General features: G+C 42.4%; 1 protein-coding gene across 11 annotated transcripts in view; it reads right to left on the bottom strand.

The window, feature by feature from the left end:
• trip12 (thyroid hormone receptor interactor 12) overlaps positions 1-23,230 on the bottom strand; it is a 185,762-nt gene that overhangs the window by 123,136 nt on the left and 39,396 nt on the right. For 10 of the 11 annotated variants that reach the window (XM_068042545.1, XM_068042547.1, XM_068042550.1 and 7 more), the window contains 4 exons: positions 11,992-12,138; positions 11,077-11,190; positions 8,669-9,489; positions 7,205-7,310 (listed from right to left, as the gene is read on the bottom strand). In XM_068042545.1, the coding sequence (XP_067898646.1) occupies positions 7,205-7,310; positions 8,669-9,489; positions 11,077-11,190; positions 11,992-12,089 (1,139 nt within the window). In that variant the 5' untranslated portion in view covers positions 12,090-12,138. Of the gene's footprint in view, positions 1-7,204; positions 7,311-8,668; positions 9,490-11,076; positions 11,191-11,991; positions 12,139-13,611; positions 13,675-23,230 lie in introns of those variants that run through there. The other variant, XM_068042549.1, reaches the window with a different exon arrangement.

The raw sequence follows: 23,230 nt of genomic DNA, 5'->3' as shown, positions 1-23,230 counted from the left end.
GCAACTAAATTAAATTAATCTTCCAAGGCAGATTTGACAATTCAATACCTGGTACTCCAAAGCACTGTAGACCACACAACTGAATGTACTCTAACCCTATGTATTTAGCAGCCTGATCATGTGGAATTTTATTTATGGGCATCACCAGTTTAATTTTGATATTGCAATTTTTGCTGAGCTCGGTGAATTTGAGTTCACAATTCAAGCTGAAAAATCTAAACCCATATAGGGTTAAGTTTGTCCAATTATGGAGTGCATTCTTGCTTCCCATAGCAACATACCCTAGTTACCCAACTTGAACGAGCCACTAAGCAGTGGATCAACTCACTGCGGTCTGAACAAGTGGAGTGATGGCTTTCGCCCCCTAAACGAGCACAGGATCACTACAAGAGTTTTACCCACCGAAATTACATCTTATTATGTTTTCTGCTGCTTGTACAATAAGGGCTTTTACCATCAGGTTACTTGTAGACAAGCTAAAAGAATCCCACCCCCAAGTGACTGGTCTAAATCTCTAGGTTCTATCACTGCAATACACATTTACTGAAGTAACCACATGACTAAGGAAAATATTACACATCTTAGTTATTTCCAAGTTCTTTTTGACACCGGAAACATCAGAGGAATGTAGGATGGCATTGAGAGCGCTTTTGGGCCAACCAGCAAGAAGATCGCCCCCCCCCCCCCCTCAAGTCTAAATCAGAGGACACGATCACTGACCAACGCAAGCAAATGGACTGCAGGGTGGAGCAATACCTAGAACTGTACTCCAGGGAAAATGTTGTCACTGATACAGCCCTCAATGCAGCCCAGTCTCTGCCAGTCATGGATGAGCTGGACGAACAGCCAACAAAATCAGAACTCAGTGATGCCATTGATTCTCTAGCCAGTGGAAAAGCCCCTGGAAAGGACGGCATTACCCCTGAAATAATCAAGAGTGCCAAACCTGCTGTACTCTCAGCACTCTATGAACTGCTTTGCCTGTGCTGGGATAAGGGAGCAGTACCACAGGACATGCGCGATGCCAATATCACCACCCTCTGTAAGAGCAAGGTGACCACGGTAACTGCAACAACTACCGTGGAATCTCTAAAATAAAAGCAAAATACTGCGGATGCTGGAAATCTGAAACAAACAAGAAATGCTGGAATCACTCAGCAGGTCTGGCAGCATCTGTGGAAAGAGAAGCAGAGTTAACGTTTCGGGTCAGTGACCCTTCTTCTGACCCTTCTTCTGAGTTCCGAAGAAGGGTCACTGACCCGAAACGTTAACTCTGCTTCTCTTTCCACAGATGCTGCCAGACCCGAGTGATTCCAGCATTTCTTGTTTCTGTTACCGTGGAATCTCCCTGCTCAGCATAGTGGGGAATGTCTTCGCTCAAGTCGTTTTAAACAGACTCCAGAGGCTGGCTGAGCGTGTCTACCCTGAGACACAGTGCGGCTTTCGAGCAGAGAGATCCACCACTGACATGCTGTTCTCCCTTCGCCAGCTACAGCAGAAATGCCACGAACAGATGCCCCTCTACTATAAAAGCAAAATACTGCAGATGCTGGAAATCTGAAATAACAAGAAATGCTGGAAATACTCAGGAGGTTTGGCAGCATCTGTGGAGGGAGAAGCAGAGTTAATGTTTCAGGTCAGTCACCCTTCTTCAGAACTAGCAAATATTAGAAATGTCAGAGGTTATAAGCAAGTAAAGTGGGGGTAGGCAAGAGATAACAAAGGAGAAGGTTTAAATAGGACAAGGTCACAGAATAGCTGACCAGGAGGTCATGGAGCAAAGGCAAACAATATGTTAATGCTGTGTTGAAAGACAAAGCATTAGTGCAGCTAGGGTGTTAATGGACTGAAAATTGAACAGCTGCAAGTACAAACATGAAAAAAAAACAGTGGGTAAGCAAACTGAACATACTAAGATGAAATGAAATAAAACAAACAAAAAAATATAGAAAAGGAAAAAGAAAAAAAAACTAGAATTAAAAGTTATGGGGGGGTCCAGTCATGCTCTGAAATTATTGAACTCATTGTTCAGTCCGGCAGGCTGTAGTGTGCCTAGTCGGTAAATTAGATGCTGTTCTGAGCTTGCGTTGATGTTCACTGGAACACTGCAGCAATCCCAGGACAGAGATATGAGCATAAGAGCCGGGGGGGGGGGGGGGGGGGGGTGGGGAAGTGTTGAAATGGCAAGCAACCGGAAACTCAGGGTCCTACTTGCGGACTGAGCGGAGGGGTTCCACAAAGCGGTCACCTAGTCTGAGTTTGGTCTCCCCAATGTAGAGGAGACCACATTGTGAGTAGCGAATACAGTATACTACATTGAAAGTAGTACAAGTAAATCGCTGCTTCACCTGAAAGGAGTGTTTGGGACCTAGGATAGTGAGAAGAGAGGAGGTAAATGGGCAGGTATTACACCTCCTGCGATTGCAGGGGAAGGCGATGAGGTGGTGGGGGTAATGGAGGAACGGACCAGGGTGTCACGGAGGGAACGATCCCTTCGGAATGCTGACAGGGGAAGGGAGGGGAGGGGAAGATGCGTTTGGTAGTGGCATCATGCTGGAGGTGGCGGAGATGGCGGAGGATGATCCTTTGGATATGGAGGCTGATGGGGTGGAAAGTGAGGACAAGGGGAATCTTGTCATGATTCTGGGAGGGAGGGGGAAGGGGTGAGGGTAGAGGTGCGGGAAATGGGATGGACACTGTTGAGGGCCCTATTAACCACAGTGGGGGGGGGGGGGGGGGGGGGGGGGGGGGGAATTCTCGTTTGAGGAAAAAGGAAGACATATCAGAAGCGCCGTCATGCTCCTCTACATTGCTTTCATAGGTCTCACCAAAGCCTTTGACCTCATCAGCAGTTGTGGTTTCTTCAGACTACTAGCAAAAATCGGATGTCCAAAGCTACAAAGTATCACCACTTCATTCCATGACAATATGAAAGGCACAATTCAGCATAGCGGTGCCTCATCAGACCCCTTTCCTATCCTGAGTGGCGTGCAACAGGGTTGTGTTCCACACCTACACTGTTTGGGATCTTCTTCTCACTGCTGCTCTCACATGCTTTCAAGTCTTGAGGAATTTTCCTCCACACAAGATCAGATGGCAGGTTGTTCAACCTTGCCCGTCTTAGAGCAAAGACCAAAGTACGGATCATCACCAGGGAACTCCTCTTTGCTGACGATGCTGCATTAATATCCCACACAGAGGAGTGTCTGCAGAGACTCATCGACAGGATTGCGGCTACCTGCAACAAATTTGGCCTAACCATCAGCCTCAAGAAAACAATCATGGGACAGGACTTCAGAAATGCTCCATCCATCAATATCGGCGATCACACTCTGGAAGTGGTTCAAGAGTTGACCTACCTAGGCTCAACTATCACCAGTAACCTGTCTCGCGATGCAGAAATCAACAAGCACTTGAGAAATACATCCGCTGCTCTGACCAGACTGGCCAAGTGGGTGTGGGAAAATGGCGCACTGACACAGAACACAGAAGTCAGAGTGTTTAAAGCCTGTGCAATCAGTACCTTGCTCTACAGCAGCAAGGCCTGGACAATATATGTCAGCCAAGAACGATGGCTCAACTCATTCCATTTTTGCTGCCTCCGGAGAATCCTTGGCATCAGGAAGCAGGATCTCCAACACAGAAGTCGAGGCGGCCAACATCCCCAGCATATACACCCTACTGAGCCAGCGGAACTTGAGATGGCGTGGCCACGGGAGCCACATGGAAGATGGCAGGCCCAAGGACGCATCGTACAGCGAGCTCATAACTGGTATCACACCCACGGGCAGTCCATGTCTCCACTTTAAAGACGTCTGCAAACGCAACATGAAGTCATGTGACATTGACCACAAGTCGTGGGAGTCAGTTGCCAGTGATCACCAGAGCTGGCGGACAGCCATAGAGGCGGGGCTAAAGAGTGGCTAGTCGAAGAGACTTCACAGTTGGCAGGAAAAAAGACAGAAGCGCAAGGAAAGAGCCAACTGTGTAACAGCCCCGACAACCAATTTTATCTGCAGCGCCTGTGGAAGAGTCTGTCCCTCTAGAATTGGCTTTTATAGCCACTCCAGGCACTGCTCCATAAACCACTGACCAACTCTAGGCACTTACCCATTGTCTCGAGACAAGGAGGCCAAAGAAGAAGAATACTGTTTTACTATCACTTTACTTGAAGAGCTCTTCCTTCAGTAGAGCCTGACACATACTAAATTTCCACTTATCACCTACCAAATACATTTGGGGTGGCTCTTTTGCACTAGTCTAATGTTGGGAGACAGAATTTGGTGCTGAATTCAGGTGTAGTAGTTATCAAAAATTAACCCAATGCATCAAGTCTATGAATTCAATTTTCTTCCCCACTCCGTTTTGTGCACTTAGATTTAAAAAATTCAAACCATTTTCATCTTTTTGCACTACTCACGTCTCCATTATTTGCACATTTTCTGTTCAGTTGGCATGCGACATGGTTTACCACAGTACGAGAGCATAATAAATAGGAGTAATAGGCTATACAGCGCCTTGAGCCTGCTCCACCCTTCAGTAAAACTATGGATGATCCTCTGCCTCAACTCCACTTTCTCGTCTGCTCCATGTATCCTTCAACTCCCCTGGAGTCTACTTGACGACTAAGCATACAGAGCCTTCTGGGGTACAGAATTCTGAAGACTCACTCTCTGAAGAAATTCCTCCTCATCTAAATCCTAAATGGCTGACCCCATAGTTCTAGACACTCTAGTCAGGGGAAACAAACTTTTGGCAATTACTCTGTCAAGAGTTTTATGCTTCAGAAAAACCACCTCATACTTCTACACTCCAGCATATAGGCCCAATCTATTCAACCCATCATAGGACAACTCCTCATCCCAAGAATCAAGTGAACCTTCGCTGCACGGCCTCAGACAAGTATATCCTTCCTAAGGAGACAAAACTGCACAGTACTCCAGGTGTAAAGCCCCATGCAATTGTAGCAAAACTTCCATACTATTGTACTTCATCGCCCTTGCAGTAAAGGCCAACATGTCATTTGCATTCATAATTGCTTATTGTACCTGCAGACTGATTATGAAACACAAATCTGATTAACATTTAAAATTAAATCTGATCTTCTGTTCTTCCTACCAAAGTGAATCACCTTCCATTTTCCCACATTACACCCATCTGTTACTTGATTGTCCATTCCATCTTTATCCCTTTGCAGCCTCTGTTCTATTCACAGCTTAGTGTCCCACCTAACTTTGCATCAGCAGCAAGCTTGAATACATGACTCTCGGTACCTTCATATAGGTCATTAGAGATTTTAAATAGTTGAGGCCCTAAACCAATCCTTGTGGCACCCCACTCGTTGCAGCCTTCCAGCTTGAAAATGCCCCATTAATCTTTATTCTGCTTTCTGTCCATTAACCAATTCTCCATCCATCGAAGTTCCGAAGAAGGGTCACTGACCCGAAACGTTAACTCTGCTTCGCTTTCCACAGATGCTGCCAGACTTGCTGAGTGGCTCCAGCATTTCTTGTTTTCACTCCATCCATCCATATTATCTCTCACCCAATGAGTCCTTAATTTGTGAAATAAACTTTTACGTGGCACCTTTTGAAAATTCAAGTACACTACTGGTTTCTCTACCTACTTCCTTACATCAAGAAACTAATAACTTTCAAAATTTCCCTTTCAAAAAAATGTCGACTCATCACTAATCACTGCCTTGTTAATACTTCCTTAATAGATTCCAGCATTTTCCTGACTAGTCACAATGCAGTATAGGTAGTGTAGTTCTACCAGGAGCAGAAGAAAACATCTCATACAGATTCCAATATCCCCAGTACCGACTGCCCAGTAAAATTTTTAACTCTGGGACTAAAGCACAAATCAAGATCCAAGTCTGAGAAGACAGTCTTCACAAGTAAACTTTCTTGCAGATATTTATATTAATTTTATATTAATCGGCATGCAATTTTTTTTTCATGTGTTTACTAGGATACAAGTGTTCTTGGTATATGCCAGAGTTCAAAAGAAAAATGGTAGCTGGACAAAGTAATGATTTATTTTCTAATAGTTACTGATTCCAGGCAACTGTATTTGAAAGAAAAGGTTTGGGTGGCTTAATTGGATAGTTTTGTGGCAATTGCTCACTGATCGTACAAAGTAGTGATATCTGGTGATTGAACAAAGCTAATCGGCCAGTTCTCATTTGTTGTGGGACGTTCCTATTGAAAAATTGGCTGTCACATTTACCAACATAAGTGACCACACTTAGCGGCTACAATACACTTTGGAGCTTCTTGGTTTTGATCAGACCCTATAAAAATGTCCATTTTTAGCAATGCATTTAACAATTTTTTTCCCATCCAATCATGCATTTATGCCCAATGGAAACTTTCAAGTCAAGACTTCAAGGCTGCACAACATATATTAACTAAAGCTACATCTATATCCCAAAAAATTGTACCTGGCAGTAATTTAAGATTAAACTATCCATTTCAATATTGCAGGAACAAAGAAATTGATTCAGATGATCTGTTATATTTTCCAAACTTAAGAGGGTATATTCTGTTAAAATCTGTAAAGTTGGAGATTAATTAAAACTACAACTTCAATATGATGCAATTCCCCTTTCTCTTACACTCCACTCGTGTAGCCAAATTAGACAGTTACAGATGCTATTAGGATCTCTTCCACAGTATTATCTGCCAGGTATGTTTAAATTAAGTGAGTTTTTTTTTTGACACAAGGAATATCTAAGTGGAAATATCAATCAAGATCAGGATTGAAACTTGTCATAGAAGGCCAAAGCTCTATCAATGTCATTACTAGGCCATTCACTCCGAGTTCAACTACATGTAGAGGATGGAGACAAATCTGAAAATAGCCTAAATTCTAAGTTGCTGGTTAGTAAACTAGGTAGTAGTATAGGGTCATCTTACAAAAAGAACAGTAGAAGCCAGGCCATTTGAGCACCCACAGGAACTCAGAATGCAATCACAAAGCAAAGCAGTCATTTGGGAGAAACCAATCCAATGCTACTGTCATTAGTCATATATGAAAAAATAACAATGACCATAAAGGTATGACCACAGTTTGAAAAGGCCATTTTAGGTCAATTAAGCCACTTCAACATGATCACAATATAAGTTTGACTTCAGACCAAAACCTGGAGAAAGCTTGCACTATAGTTCCAATACTCATGTTGAATTCTGAAAGCATTTACCTGGTACTAGCACAGGAGCCCGTGGTCTTTTGACGTGTGCTCCGCCTCAAACTGGGGAGCTCTGCTGGTGGCGACTCACTGCGTTTCTTAGTAGACCTTCTCAAGCCTTTAAAAAGTTCAACAGTAGAGATCAGTGAAGTCATACATCAGGGTAAAAATATTTGTGTAGCTCCAACAACTTAAATACACTCAATGGAATATTGGTAGCTACAATTTAGCACCGCACACCAAAGGCAGACATCTAGCACAGTTACATTACTATCAATTTGTATTGTAACTTATCTAGTGGTGCAGTTTTAAAAAAATTTTGCCAAAGTTCATATGTTTAGAAAGATTAAACATGATTGTTTGACAGTTCAAATGAACATCTCAAAAGGATATGAAAGTGAGAGAGAACTGGCATAGCTGTATAATATCCCAAATACCAAGTGTAGTATACAATCTCCTTGCTTTGATTCAGTTTCTCTCCAAAATTATGCTGAATTTTTGGATAGGATAAGGACACAACATACAAAGCCAATGTTCTGTAACTAGTCAGTGTGGTGTTTTACTAGCCCTCATTGTTGCCCATCAAGAAATGGACTATTTCTATTCAACAGTCTTAGTCAACTAAGTTCAATTCACCAAGGAGGTCATCACAACTTTAAAAGTACCCTAAAGAGTTTTTATAATTGCAGCTTTAAAGGCCTTAGTAACCTTACTTGTACAAGTTAGTGCAGTATATTTGAAAGACTTTCATTGGGAAAATGCTGATTCTGGAGCCTAGCTCAGAGTTTGAGAGAGTGAAACGCATGAGCTTCCTTTTCCAAATAATTTCTAAATTAAATTCATTTAAACACATCATAAACTAAGGCTGAAGCGCAGGTTTAATGCAGCATTTCATTTCGATGGGGCACATTAGCAGGACAAAATCCAGATTAATTACTGGAAATGCAAGAATGCAGAAGAGGTCACAGATTCAACAACAGCCAAATACAATAAAATTAGATACTCTGAACAAGGGACAGACATCAAACCTTTCCCGCTACCAAGGAAAACTGAAGGGCTAGCAATAATTCTCAGCAATACCCCAAGTATCTGTTTGGTAGAAGGTCAAATGTCTTGAGGTGCTTGAATGAATGACTTATTAGGAAAACCATACAACTGTAATTTATTTGCCTTATCTGCTACAGAAAGTTACCCAAAGCATGGCATGGAAGAATGCGCACACTTTGCTTTTAAAATGAACACAACAGTACATACTGGTATGTATTATATTTCATACTTGCGACAATTATGGATCAGAACTTGTGCAACAGTTAAGGTTAGCTGACTCACCATTTAAGATTTTGGTTAGTTCAGCATTTCATCTACATATTGAATTGTTTACATAAATGGAGTTAACAGTTCCAAAACTGGACAATTATACAAATGTTAATTTGTGGCACGATCGAATCCAAAATTCAATTAATTTCATCAACTCACTGGCTAACTTTGCTTGTAGGCCTGAAGGCCCCGGTTTTGAAGTCTCCGATTTGGAAGACCCTGGGAGTGACAGTTTTGCTTTCGGCAGGCTAACTTTGGGGCTAAAACGAGCAGCCCACTCAAATTTAGAGGAACCACCAGTTTTGCTCTGCTCCTTTTCCCGACTGCTTCTGCGAGGACTGGGGCTGGAAGCCGAGCGCGAGCGACGAGCCTTATTCTGATCTTTTCCTTGTTTTAGCCTGGCTCCCTGAGGCACAACAGCAGAGACAGTAGCAGAAGAGGATGATGATGTAGAGGCAGAAGAAGAAGAATCAGTGACAGTGCTACACCCAGCTTTGGCTGAGGTCGCTGATTTTGAAGCCAGCTTGGTTGGTTTAGCAGACCTCTCTTCAGCACTGATCGAGTCAGCCACAGAATCACTGTTTACAGAAGTTGTAGTTTCAATCTTTTTCCTTTTTTGAAAGGGTGAGGCACCAGCAGGCCCAGTCTGTTTTCTACTCTGGGTCTTACTTGTGGATGCTGCCTGGGCAGTTCTTATCTGCTGATCTTGCACAGGCTTCCTTTTCTTTGGGGACTTTGTTTGCACCTTGTGTTTTTGCGTTTCAGTAGGATTCTCTGAGGGCTGAAGTGCTTTGGGCCTTTTTGCAGAGCAGGTGGAGTTTGAACTGCTGTAATCAGGACTTGGACCACGTTTCAGACCCCTCAAACTGCTTTTGGAGCTGTCCCTTTTAGTTTGTCCCGTTTTGGGTCTTTCTGACCTAATTCTATCTTCTTGCTGTGGCACAGAAGCAACTGAAGAACTACTACAGCTCCTGGAGTTCCTGAAAAGGCAACATTGAAAGATTATATATGCATCCATGGCAATAGTTATACATGCAATTCCAAACATTCACAGAGTAGAAGCTTCACAATGGCTGTAGCTTTTCAAAACAAGCAATTTGCATTAACTTTATTGCCAATTTCCAAATGCCAAGATCTTGACAAACATGAAGCTGCCAAATTTTCAAACTTAGTGCTTCCTTATGTGTGTGTATAGGAAGCCAGTATTTTGCAGACCTGGATCTTTGGGCTTTGGACAGAAGACTGCATCTCAACCATTTGTGCAATCATGTGAAACGTGTCAAGTAAAAGTAAAGAAGTGCATGTGTTATGCAATGTTGTGGAAAGTATGAAATAATGTTCCAAACATTTTTCTTAGATGCCTGCCTGGGAAGTAAGCAAGCTTTCTTCCTTAATCCTATTAAACTAAATTGAATGTCACTCAAGAATCCACAAGGACTTTAAAATGGGCTTTCCTATTGGAACTTCTGTCCCTGGAGTGGAGGTATAGTGACTGAGCCTTCCAAAAAAAATCGACATCAGACAATATTAACAGAAGATTGGAAAACTAAATCCAGTAAGCGAAGGGTTCAATTATGACCTGGAATTTTCCCAATAAGCAAGGATAAACCCAATCTTACTTTAACTTTGCAATCAAGATTATCCAGGTGTTGTTATACAAGTGGTAGATTTAAAAAACAATGCAATCATTTAAGTCTGCCATTTACTGTAGCTTTAACCTGAAAAAAACCCCACAATACTCCAAGATACTGAAAATTCTGTCGAAACAAACTCTGACCTTATCAAGATGGAGAAAGTTACAAACTGGAATCAGCCAACTCCAGAGCCAGGCAATTCCCTACTGGGAGGGTAATAATGAAAATCATTCCTAATGGAGTACAAATTGAAAAATTCCAGCCAAAGTTGACGAGATTGCCCTCTATTTCTTGCCAAGAAATTGCAGACTATATGATAGAGATATGGTCACTTTTTGTTGCTAAACCTAATTATTAAATTGCATCACAGCTATTAACTTTGCAGCAGCTGCTGGCTCTGGTATAGTGCTTCTAAAGGGGCACAAGTTTTACTCAAAACCCCTACTTGCAAAAAAACTCATTTAGAAATGCTTGTTCCTACTCCTCCCTTCAGAGGCACTTGGCTTCCTCATTTTAACCCCTTACCACTTCCAACTCCTGTCTACTGCTTCAATATTCCTGCTACATAGTGAGGCAGGTACTAGCGCCCTCAAAACTAAACAATTGGAACTGGATTCCATCGCCAAGTAAAGCAGGAGAATGGAACCAAGGGCATAAATTTGAACTAACTTGGGAAGTTTGGGATTTACAGATTCCCAAAAAGTGGTCATGATTCTCCAGTTGCCCTGACAAAAAGCAACCAGGGAACACAGCAGATATCCTGTGCACAGAATTTCTAATTAGTCAGGCATTATGGAGGCCACATCATTTTTACTTCAGAGTATTAAATAAGCAACTTATTTAATAAATTTGCTTTTGGAAGATTGATGTGTCTTAAGGCATCTAGTTTAACCAGTCAAGAAGATACTGCTATAAAGCAAAATATCTTAATACCTTCGTGACACACGCCCTCTGGATTGTCCAGAGGTAGCGTCTGACGGCAATTTTGTTGCTTTAGCTGTTGGCCTACTTGGAATCGGCTTCTGTTTCCTCTCTTCCGACTGTGATCTATTGCAAAATAAAACAAAGGGAAGGAATCTAAAAAAAAACATCTCAATTCCTCAAATATATTACAATTAGAACATGGCATATTGCAAATTTCATAGCCCTATGCATAAATAATTTCCAGGATAGGCTTTTACCATCTTTAAAATGAAATTAAAAATTTTGCACTTAGAATTCATTACATTCAGGATCAGTAAACAAAGCTAATTTTTTTTTTAAACTGTTATGAATGGAACACTTGTCTTTTAGGAAAAAGATGGGGGGAAATTTCTTCAGAGTGTTGAAAATCTTTGTAATTCTCTACCCCAAGGGGTTGTGGATGCTCCATCACTGAATATATTCAAGGTTGAGACAGACAGATTTTTGGTCTCAGGGAATCGAAGGATTATGGAGAGCAACTGGGAAAGTGGAGTCGAGGCCAATGATCAGCCATGATTGTACTGAATGGCACAGCAGGCTTGAGGGGCTGTAAGCTCTACACCTGCTCCTATTTATGTTCAAATTCAGGCACTAATCAAACAAACACTCAGATCAAATACAAGGTAAAGTTCTTACTATTCTTTGCTAATCAAGCGCATCTCTTACTTCACTAATTTGTTGCTTTTCAGTTCACAAATGAAACATGCTCTACCCAGAGTGAAAAATGCCCAATTAGTTCTAAATTATGGCAGTTCTGTGGGTGCACGCCCACTAGGAACTAGACTGATTGCACCAAGCTGACAACTTCTATCCCACCATGGGCCGGTCAGAAAAAAAAAGTTATTTATACTCCAAATGTTTTAAAAATATACTCATTTTACTTGCCTTCCTCCTGCTGCTTCGTCTTGTGGCTGGGCCCCGGCAGTGTTCCTCTGTGAACGTCGCAGTGACCCCCCTGTATTGTAATTAGGCCGGTTGGACATTGGCACCTCTCTCCTTAAGGGACATACCCTTTCTAGACACTATCATTCACTGAAACAAAACATTTTAAAATCAGAATAGAAATAAAATAATTTGAACTACTTAAAGGTTAAAAAGTTAGTTAAACTAGTACAATGGTAATGCAATTATTTCATGGGAGTTGTCACTTATAAGCAGCAATGAATTTGGTATAATCGTTCATGGTTAGACAGCCAAATATTCAGCTAATCTGAATTCAATTCTTCATTTTAAACCATCCCCTCTCTCATTGGGTACAGCAATTACAGAATTGTAATTGGTCATTGGGGTGATTGGTATTAATGGAATGTAAATTAACCTCCAGGTTTAAAAATAGGCATCAAGCACGGATATCCACACTTCACTGCTTTAAATTTTGCACCTTATAACCAAGTATCTAGATTTACACTTAAGTTTTTCACAAACAGGATACTAAGTAGATGAGTCAAATTCACAAAAAAGCTTCAACTGCTCTAGTTCAGACAGCTGAAGGAAGGAGCTCTGTACTTTAAAAGTTGTTAATGAAAAAGGCCATGCCAAAAGGCAGATTATTTCATGCTTCTTAATTCAACAGGTACAATTTATAACAGCAGTGGGCACTTCTAGTGTTGACTTGGTTCATCTGGCAGCATTCTTGGCCAAGTCAGAAGGTTGTGGATTCAAACCCCACTCCAAGACATCAGCAGAATCTAGGTTTACATTGAACTGTCAGAGGCAGAGTCACTGCAGAAGCAATAAACTAAGGCCCCATTTGGCTGCTCAGGCATAAGGTATATTGCCATGATGTCTAAGAGCTAGGGAGTTTTCTTGGTGCCTTGTTCAATATTTACCCTTGAAACCATCAAAACAGCTCTCTGAAAGAGGGTTCAGTTTTGAGCACAAAAGTACTCGTCATCTTGGCTAGTCCTTCATTTGAAGTATTTGACTTTGCTCCTTTACAATCAAGAAGCATACAGACCCAAAAGAACTTCCATTAGAAGTATATGGAAAAGAAAAGCAGTTATACATTGGTAAATATATTTTTTCTGCTCAAGCTAATGATACTATTTTAGGTGAAAACTACCCTGAATACCAAACATAAGTCATCATGGTCAACTAGGCATGAAAGTTGCTTGCTGTGCAAGTAGAAAGAGCAAAAATGTATTTTCAGACAATTCAATAAACCACAAATTTAAATGGGTTAGATGTGAGCTAATGGTTCTCAGATGTGGTAGGAGCAACTGAGCAATGATTTGTAATTTCAACTTGAGGAACTCAACATACGTTGAGTGAGGAATTCAACATATGTTGACTCAAGTTCTTCACAAGGGAAGGTGCTAAGCTACAACTGCCTCTTAAAGAAGCTGTTCTTAGATGTCAAGTGGTAGGATCTCACCCTGAAGCGTTAAGTGAATTAGGTAGGCCAGGAAAATCTATTCAGCTTTGTACAGTTCCAGGTCAAATGCATGTTTGTATGTTAACACATTATGGGCTACATGTGTAAAACTGCAGAAATAAGAACACTACCTATGATAAAGAACCTGCATATATTAAAACACAGCAAGACGCCAGATTCAGTGCTCAGCTACAGTAGATATGAAGAGTAGTTTTCTTCGTCCAATAATTACAGCTGTGAAGAAAATAGAAGGCAACATGTATGGAGACATTCACTGCAAAAAAGTTCCCTTGCATGCCACAAGGTTGACCACCTGCCTCAGCAAAATATGCAAATATTAGTTCTAGAAAATGTCCAGGACATTCACCTCATTAACCCATGGACGAGAAAATTTACTCGTGAAGTTTACTTTATCTATCATCACTGCTCAAGTCATCAGCTATGATATCCCACACACCTATGTATGATGCATTAAGTATTGCTTCAAGTATAGGAATGAGCATCAGCTCCTCTTTCCTACGTTGTACATTAAAACATCAGCTTTTGGATCAATGATTACAGATTTGTTCCCAAATAACTAACCATACTGTTAAGCTCAAGTTTGTTTGAAGTTGCATGTGATTGCATCCATCCCCAATAATGAGGGAAGGTATCAAGACGTTAGCACAAATTTTAACATTTGCAAGATTTCAGCCATTGGTTTTCCTTTGATATTGGGCTACGTAACCAGAACAAGCAGAGACAATTGCCCCATGACCTGCAAGAATGCACTGCTGCCCAAAACAGCTGCCACAGACGGCAATGAATTCAAGTTATCTGGTGCTGAAACAATTCTCTAGTATGAAGACTGTGGAATCATCCCCTACAATGCACATATCACGTCCTGGCTTGAGTTTGGATTGTCAACCTAACCCCGTGTCAATTGTTGAAAAAATTAGATTCTTGAGCTTTTTTTTAAAAAAACCTGCTGCTTCATTTTTTACAGCATCTTCACAACTATTCTTAGGTAGCTGGGTTAACCCCATGTAATTTTCTTTGAAATATCAGCTGAGGAAGGCAACCATTAAGTGATTACTGCCTGGTTATTCCATATAGCTGCATTAAAGCAACTCATCGAGTCGCAAATACTTTCAAGCAATGATCCTAATTCCTATATAGAAGTCTGAAGATCAGATGATTATACTATGATCTCAAGAGTGCATGAAAAAGTCTTGGAGTGGGACTAAATGGATAGTTTAGAGCCAGGATCGGAATATCCTCTATGCTGTAAAGCTCCATGATTAACTGCACCAATACATGGCTTGGATGACAGAACCAGAGATAAATAAAGGAATGCAGGGTCATTGAAATGTTCAAAACTGATTTTCTGCTGGACAAGAATATCAATGAATAAATGGAGTCGAGGTACAGCGCAGCCTTGATCTAATCGAATACACAGCCTTTTGAGGAGTTAGTCCTAGAGAGACGAGCTCAAGGAGCTGAAGGTTCATACTTTCCTATTTAAGGCCCTGTCAAGGGAGGTGAGGGGCAGGAAGAGATCTCAAACAAGAGACTTATACTATTCCTGATCTAAGGGTTATCTTCCCCGAAAATGCACAGCTCTAAGTGCACAACTTTTCTGCTAACAGTACAACTGTTTTGTAACGTAACCTTCCAAAACTGCTGAAAAGTTCACAATTATGAATAAAGCCATTTTCCTCATTTCAGTTCACCAATTCAGAATTATCCTAAAAGTAATGATTCTAGGGCTTTTACCTCCTTTACTTGCAGCAACATCCTGTCATGTACTTATGAGTGAAGAACTTCCTCAGTTATAGAATTTGCCTTAGTTTGAATCTTTTGCCCCTTGCCCTACTCTTGCCATCCAAGTTCAATTAAGGCTCCAGATTTACCTTTTCCACATACCTTACGAACCTTGTATGCTTGAATGCGAGAAGTACAACAGGTAAGGCAGATGAATTTAGAGCTTGGATTAGTACTTGGAAATATGATGTTGCTATTACAGAGAGTTGGTTGAGGGAAGGGCAGGATTGGCAGCTAAATGTTCCAGTCTTTAGAAGCTTCAGGCGGGATAGAGGGGGATGTAAAAGGGGTGGGGGAGTTGCATTACTGGTTAAGGAGAATATCACAGCTGTACTGCGGGAGGACACCTCGGAGAAGTCATGCAGCGATGCAATATGGGTGGAGCTCAGGAATAGGAAGGGTGCAGTCACGATGTTGGGGGTTTACTATAGGCCTCCCAACAGCCAGCGGGAGGTAGAGGAGCAGATATGTAGACAGATTTTGGAAAGATGTAAAGGTAACAGGGTTGTAGTGGTGGGTGATTTTAACTTCCCCAATATTGACTGGGACTCACTTAGTGCTAGGGGCTTGGATGGGGCAGAATATGTGAGGAGCATCCAGGAGGGCTTCTTGAAACAGTATGCAGATAGTCCAACTAGGGATGGGGCTATTCTGGACCTGGTATTGGGGAATGAGCCCGGCCAGGTGGTCGAAGTTTCAGTGAGGGAGCATTTCGGGAATAGTGACCATAATTCCATAAGTATTAAGGTACTTGTGGATAAGGATAAGAGTAGCCCTCACGTGAAGGTGCTAAATTGGGGTAAGGCTAATTATAACAATATTAGGCAGGAACTGAAGAATTTAGATTGGGGGAGGCTGTTTGAGGGTAAATCAACATCTGACATGTGGGAGTCTTTCAAACGTCAGCTGATTAGAATCCAGGACCAGCATGTTCCTGTGAGGAAGACAGACAAGTTTGGCAAGTTTCGGGTAGTTAGGATAACACGGGATATTGTGAGCCTAGTCAAAAAGAAAAAGGAAGCATCTGTAAGGGCTGGAAGGCTAGGAACAGATGAAGCACTTGAGGAATATCAAGACAGTAGGAAGGAACTTAAGCAAGGAGTTAGGAGGGCTAAAAGGGGTCATGAAAAGTCATTGGCAAACAGGATTAAGGAAAATCCCAAGGCTTTTTATACAGATATAAAGAGCAAGAGGGTAACCAGGGAAAGGGTTGGCCCACTCAAGGACCGAGATGGGAATCTATGCGAGGAGAAAGAGGAAATGGGTGAGGTGCTAAATGAGTACTTTGCATCCGTATTCACCAAGGAGAAGGACTTGGTGGATGATGGGCCTAGGGAAAGGAGTGCAGATAGTCTCAGTCATCTAATTATCAAAAAGGAGGTGGTATTGGGTGTCTTGCAAAGCATTAAGGTAGATAAGTCCTCAGGGCCTGATGGGATCTACCCTAGAATACTGAGGGAGGCAAGGGAAGAAGTTGCTGGGGCCTTGACAGAAATCTTTGCATCCTCATTGGCTACAGGTGAGGTCCCAGAGGACTGGAGAATAGCCAATGTTGTTCCTTTGCTTAAGAAGGGTGGTAAGGATAATGCAGCAAATTATAGGCCGGTGAGCCTTACATCAGTGGTAGGGAAATTAGAGAGGATTCTTCGGGACAGGATTTAGTCCCATTTGGAAACAAACAAACTTATTAGCGAGAGACAGCATGGTTTTGTGAAGGGGAGGTCGTGTCTTACTAATTTGATTGAGTTTTTTGAGGAAGTGACGAAGATGATTGATGAGGGAAGGGCGGTGGATGTTATCTATATGGACTTCAGTAAAGCCTTTGACAAGGTCCCGCATGGCAGACTGGTGCAAAAGGTGAAGTCACATGGGATCAGAGGTGAGCTGGCAAGATGGATACAGAACTGGCTCAGTCAAAGACAGAGGGTAACAGTAGATGGGTGTTTTTCTGAATGGAGGGATGTGACTAGTGGTGTTCCACAGGGATCAGTGCTGGGACCTTTGCTGTTTGTAGTATATATAAATGATTTGGAGGAAAATGTAGCTGGTCTGATTAGTAAGTCTGCGGACGACACAAAGGTTGGTGGAGTTGCGGATAATGATGAGGATTGTCAGAGGATACAGCAGGATATAGATTGGTTGGAGACTTGGGCGGAGAAATGGCAGATGGAGTTTAATCCGGACAAATGAGGTAATGCATTTTGGAAGATGTAATACAGTTGGGAAGTATACAGTAAATGGCAGAACCCTTAGGAGTATTGACAGGCAGAGAGATCTGGGCGTACAGGTCCACAGGTCACTGAAAGTGGCAACGCAGGTGGATAAGGTGGTCGAGAAGGCATACGGCATGCTTGCCTTCATCGGTCGGGGCATACAGTATAAAAATTGGCAAGTCATGTTGCAGCTGTACAGAACCTTAGTTAGGCCACACTTAGAATATTGCGTGCAATTCTGGTCGCCACACTACCAGAAGGACGTGGAGGCTTTGGAGAAGGTACAGAGGAGGTTCACCAGGATGTTGCCTGGTCTGGAGGGCATTAGCTATGAGGAGAGGTTGGATAAACTCAGATTGTTTTCACTGGAACGATGGAGGTGGAGGGGCGACATAATAGAGGTTTACAAAGTTATGAGCGGCATGGACAGAGTGGATAGTCAGAAGCTTTTTCCCAGGGTGGAAGAGTCAGTTACTAGGGGACATAGGTTTAAGGTGCGAGGGGCCAAGTTTAGAGGGGATGTGCAAGTAAGTTTTTTTTTTTTTTTTATACAGAGGATGGTGAGTGCCTGGAACTTGCTGCCAGGGGAGGTGGTGGAAGCAGATACGATAGCGACGTTTGAGAGACATCTGGACAAATATATGAATAGGAAGGGAATAGAGGGATATGGGCCCCGGAAGTGCAGAAGGTGTTAGTTTCGGCAGGCATCAAGATCGGCACAGGCTTGGAGGGCCAAATGGCCTGTTCCTGTGCTGTACTGTTCTTTGTCTCTTTCCTGAATAATGTATGAGGGATCAAAGACTAGATTTAAGACTCCAACCAAACAGCCTCCCCCCACAATCCCACCTCTGCGCATCAGAGGGGAAGCGGTGGCATAGTGGTAATATCACTGGACTAGTAATCCAGAGGCCCAGGCTAGTCCTCTGGGGTCAGGGGTTCAAATCTCACCATGGCAGGTGGTGAAATTTGAATTCAATTAATAAATCTGGAATTTAAAAAAAGTCTAATGGCGACCATGAAATCATTGTCGATTGTAGTAAAAATCCATCTGGTTCACTCATGTCCTTTAGGGAAGGAAATCTGCCATCCTTACCTGGTCTGGTCTACATGTGGACCCACAGTAATGTGGTTGGCTGTTAAATGCCCTCTGAAATGGCCTAGCAAGCAGAGGGCAATTAGGGATGGGCAATAAACGCTGGCCTAGCCAACGCTGCCCATATCCCACAAATGAACAATTGTTTCAGTATGATTGAATTTTTAATCGTTCCACCACTAGCAGCCATGCCTTCAGCTACCAAGACCCTAAGCTCTGGAATTCCGTCCCTAAATCTCTCCATCTCTTTGCTTTAAAACACCCCTTAAAACCAATCTCTGACCAAGCCATTGGTCATCTGTAGACATGCCAGCCCCACTATCCCAAATCCAGAGACAAACTACTAAAAATCAGAGATTCAGTATAAAAAGGAGTTGCTTTTTTACCCCCAAAGAAAAAAACCAAATTGACTGTTGATTTATAAAGCTCATTAGTAGCTTATTTAATCTCCAACAGGTCGGACCTCTTCACAAATAGTGTATTACTGCATCTGAAAATACTATGTAAAAAAAAACTTTAAAAATCCTGTCACCCCTCCAAGTGTTAAAAGACGACCCACCCTCCCACCAGTCACCATTGGCTTTAACAGCTGCCTCCTTATAGGCTGAAACCTCACCCACGTTTCCCAGCACCAACCACTAAAGGCGTGACAAAGACTGGCATTTCAGTGGATCAATGCAGAAGAAAAATTGTTGAGTGCGCTACCATGCGATGAATGAGGCTACATTTTTCTTACAAATTGCATCTGGATACATCTGCAAAAGTTGGCAATATTGTACTTGTGCATTCTGTCTCAGTCATGCATACCAGCTTAATACCTCTGGTTTGTGGAGCGGGTCAATGTGGCAGGTTTCTGGGGAATATTTGTCAGTTCACCTCATCTCTCCTCAGTACTGCTAATGTCCTCAGGGAAGGGAACCAACCCTATCTTACCCTGCATGCGACTCCAGTACCACACTGTAGCGTTGACTTTTAATGCCCTCAGGGCAACTAGGTATACAGAATACCAGCAAAATAATTTACTAACTTAATTTGTGCCAGAATTTTATTGTAATTAAGCAGCAGTTCTGAACTATAAAAGCAAAGAGATGGCAGATAAATTTAGTAAGGTAGTTTTCAAGCTTATCTTTTCAGTAGCCTCTTGTGCTTAGGCCTGGAATGGAAATACTTTAAACTGATGATACTGTTACTTAAATATTCTTGAGTTTTCCTGAGTACATGCTCAACAGTAAATATTACCAAGAACAATGTACTTTGATATGGACATTTCAGAAATGCAAGGGAGGATTTCAACGTAGATCTGAAAATGCCATGAGTACTATGTTTACACCATAGGACCCAGATTACCTTTTTTGTTGAAACTAATCAGAGTCTATGCTATCCTCTCAATGCTTCATTATCAAAATTCCCATCCTTGGTTTCATATCAGCTCATGACCCATTTGCCCACTCCACCTTAGTGACTCTGAACACTCACTTCTGCTTCTCAACTTATCCCTTGCTTTCACCATTCTACAGGTTCCTTCCCTTTGCTACAAGCCCCATTATCAGAAACCTGCTCAAAAGCTTCCTTTTCCATTGTGCTTTTAAATTCCCTCAACATAACTATTTCTCTGTGCTCTCATCACTAAAAATAAAATTATACTGAGCAATGTAGATATAACTGCTACAATCCTTTTGCTGTAACTCATGTCCCCAATCTGAAAAATCACCTCGGTGCATGCTGGGAGAAGACTCTAGGCTTCCCGAATTGGGTCGTACATATGCTTCATGGAAATAGCCAAGTGGTTGCTGGGAGCGGAAGCGGCTGTTGCCAGGTTACGGGACCAAAATTGGTAGTGTCTTGGCATGTGTTAAGGTTGATGCAGTTTCATAAAGTAGAATGATCCAGTACAGGAGGCAGCCATTCAGCCCACAGCAGTGCCAGCTCTTTGGCAGAGCTATCCATTTAGTTATACTTTCCTGCTCATCCTCCATAGCTCTTCTCATGCTTCAAGTATTTATCCAATTCCCTTTTGAAAGCTACTGAATCTGCTTCCAGCAACCTTTCAGGCAGTGCATTCTAGATAACAACTCACTGCTTAATTTTTCTTCCTCACATTGGAAGAGGCACAGGCCACCTTAAATCTCTGCCCTCTGGTTACTGACCCCTCTGCCACTGAAAACAGTTTCTCATTTACTTTAGTAAAATTACTCCTGATTTTGAACACCTTGAAGTTACAAATTAACCTAATAACCCAAAGCGAGCTGAAACTCATTTCCTGCAGTTTACATATGTAACCTTATATGGGTCCATTTTGGAAACTGTGAAATTTTATTTTTGAGATTTGGTGATGGACCACCAGTCAGCACACCATACCCACCTCTCCCAACCCCAGCATCCTCAGAACCAGCAGCACAGAACAGCATTGGTAGGCAGCAAGGCCAGACAAGAGAGATTGGATTTGTTCCCAATAGAAACCATTTTAGTCCTCTCCAACTAGGAACTCCAGGACCACTGACACATTCTCCAGCTTCAACTGGCAGAAGTTGGGTCACGAGTGATACTTACAGTACATCTTCCATCAGTACCTCCAGGAGTCCAATCAGTTTCAGCCCACTCGGGTCCTTCTGCAGCTCTCTGATCTGCTCGTTAACACACTCGAGATGCTCACTACATCAATGGATGAATGTGTTCTGCTGGATCTTGTTCTGAGAAACATCCATTATCAGGTCGTTCTCAGTGGCGTCTTGGCATCCTCCTAGCTGTTAGCGGCCAGTCCTTGCTGCTCCATGGAGCACACTGCTGGGATAGGCAGGAGGGGCTGGACTCGGCTCAACTTTATCGAAACTTTGCTGAGAGTGAGCTTGAGGTGGTGCCGTTGAGCTAAGTATCTGAATTCAATGCTGCCCAATATCACATGTCGGGGTAAAGCTGCACTTCTTGGGGCTCCCATTCACTGAGTTTGCTACATGTCTGTGTTGACCTATCAATTTCATCACTTCAATTCCTGTTGGTGCAGTCAAGGCTTCTAGACAGTACTGGCCATTTGTATGCAGTTATTAGCATGATCCATGTGCAGGAAGAGCAGGCAGTAGCAGCCTATGAAAGGTGCATTTACAAGAATGCCTGTGAAAAACTGATATTTCAGAAAGTCTATCGGGAGATCATGAATGAGGCTTGGCTTAATGTCACTTAGAAAGCACATCACATGATAAATTGGCATGTCCGCATCTAGCCTACTACCTCCTGATGTTGCTCGATCAAATTTTATTTGATAACTTTTGTAAAGTTTCTTGGGGTCCTTTGTTGCATTAAAAAAGGTGCTTTAATTTGTACGGTTTTGTGTAGGGATTAATCTATGGCTCTTTTGCACCAACACTTGTGCCTCAGTTATCAGAACAGGACAACAGCGGTCTGCAGGAGCCCTACAAGTTCATGAGGAAATTGTGATTTGTATTTTTTCATTGTCATGATTCATTAACATTCTACTGGTTTGCTGATTGCTGCTCTGCATGTTAAGTGGTCTACCAGGACTTCTAGGTCTTTTCAACAACTTCCTATCCAGTTAAAACCATTATATATTAATTTTCTTTCCTATGTGTAGCAATCTTTTTTTTTTTAAAAGCATAAAATTTCACCTGCTACTGTTCGGCCCATTTGTGTATTTTATCTAGCTCATTCAACAGTTTGCGTTGATGCGCGGGCGGCCCTTCTGCTTATAGAGTCAGAGTTATACAGCACAGAAACAGGCCCTTCAGCCCATTGTGACTGTGCCAGCCATACAGCACCCAACTATTCGAATCCGATATTCCTGCTTGGAGTGATGTAGGTTCTTTGGTTTGAGTCTAACTTTGATGCACACCAGGGAGTGGTCGGTGTCGCAGTCCGCACTGTGGAAGCTGTGTTGATTTGGACACTGTTTAAAGAGGCTCGCCTTGTGAACGACGTGATCTTGGGTGCCTCCATAAAATCTGGTGACAGGGTTTAATATGAAAGAACGAGTTGGTGATGCAGAGGTTATGATAGGTACACAACTCCAGCAGTCTCTGTCCATTCTCATTCATCCTTCCAATGCCATAGTGCCCAAGGCAGAAGGGCCATAAGTCATGGTCGGCCCCAACCCTGGCATTAAAGTCCCCCAGCAGGAACAAATGTTTGGTATTAGGAATGCTACTAATGATATTATGGAGCTCCTCGTAGAAGTGGTCTTTAACTTCAGGTGGGGAGCAGAGTGTTGGAGCATAGATGCTGAGTCGGTGTACTGGACCAGAGGCGGTGAGCAGTCGGATGGACAGTATGCATTCTGAGCCATTTGAAGGTGGCTCTAATCATGCTGAGCAAAGAGTTGCTTATGGCGAAGCCCACTCCATACCGCCTTGTTTCTTCAGGATCCCTACCCTGCCAGTGGAAGATGTAGTCTTGCTCTCAGAGATCTGCTCGCAGGGAGGCATGTCTGCTGAAGTGCTGCAATGTCCACATGGAGTCTACTGAGCTCAATTTCTTGTCCACAGTTGTTACATAAGTTTCTAAATTCACTTGAAAAAGCCCTTCAAAACACTCCGACAGGGGATGCAGAGACAAAGTGGGCCCACATCCGAGACGCCATCTATGATGCAATGACCACCTTTGGCAAATGCGAAAAGCAGAATGCAGACTGGT

This window comes from Heterodontus francisci, chromosome 11 (assembly GCF_036365525.1).
Source record: "Heterodontus francisci isolate sHetFra1 chromosome 11, sHetFra1.hap1, whole genome shotgun sequence".
Taxonomy (NCBI): Eukaryota; Metazoa; Chordata; class Chondrichthyes; order Heterodontiformes; family Heterodontidae; genus Heterodontus; species Heterodontus francisci.
The sequence above is the reverse complement of the archived record's forward strand: the minus strand, read 5'-3'. Positions and strand labels throughout refer to the sequence as shown.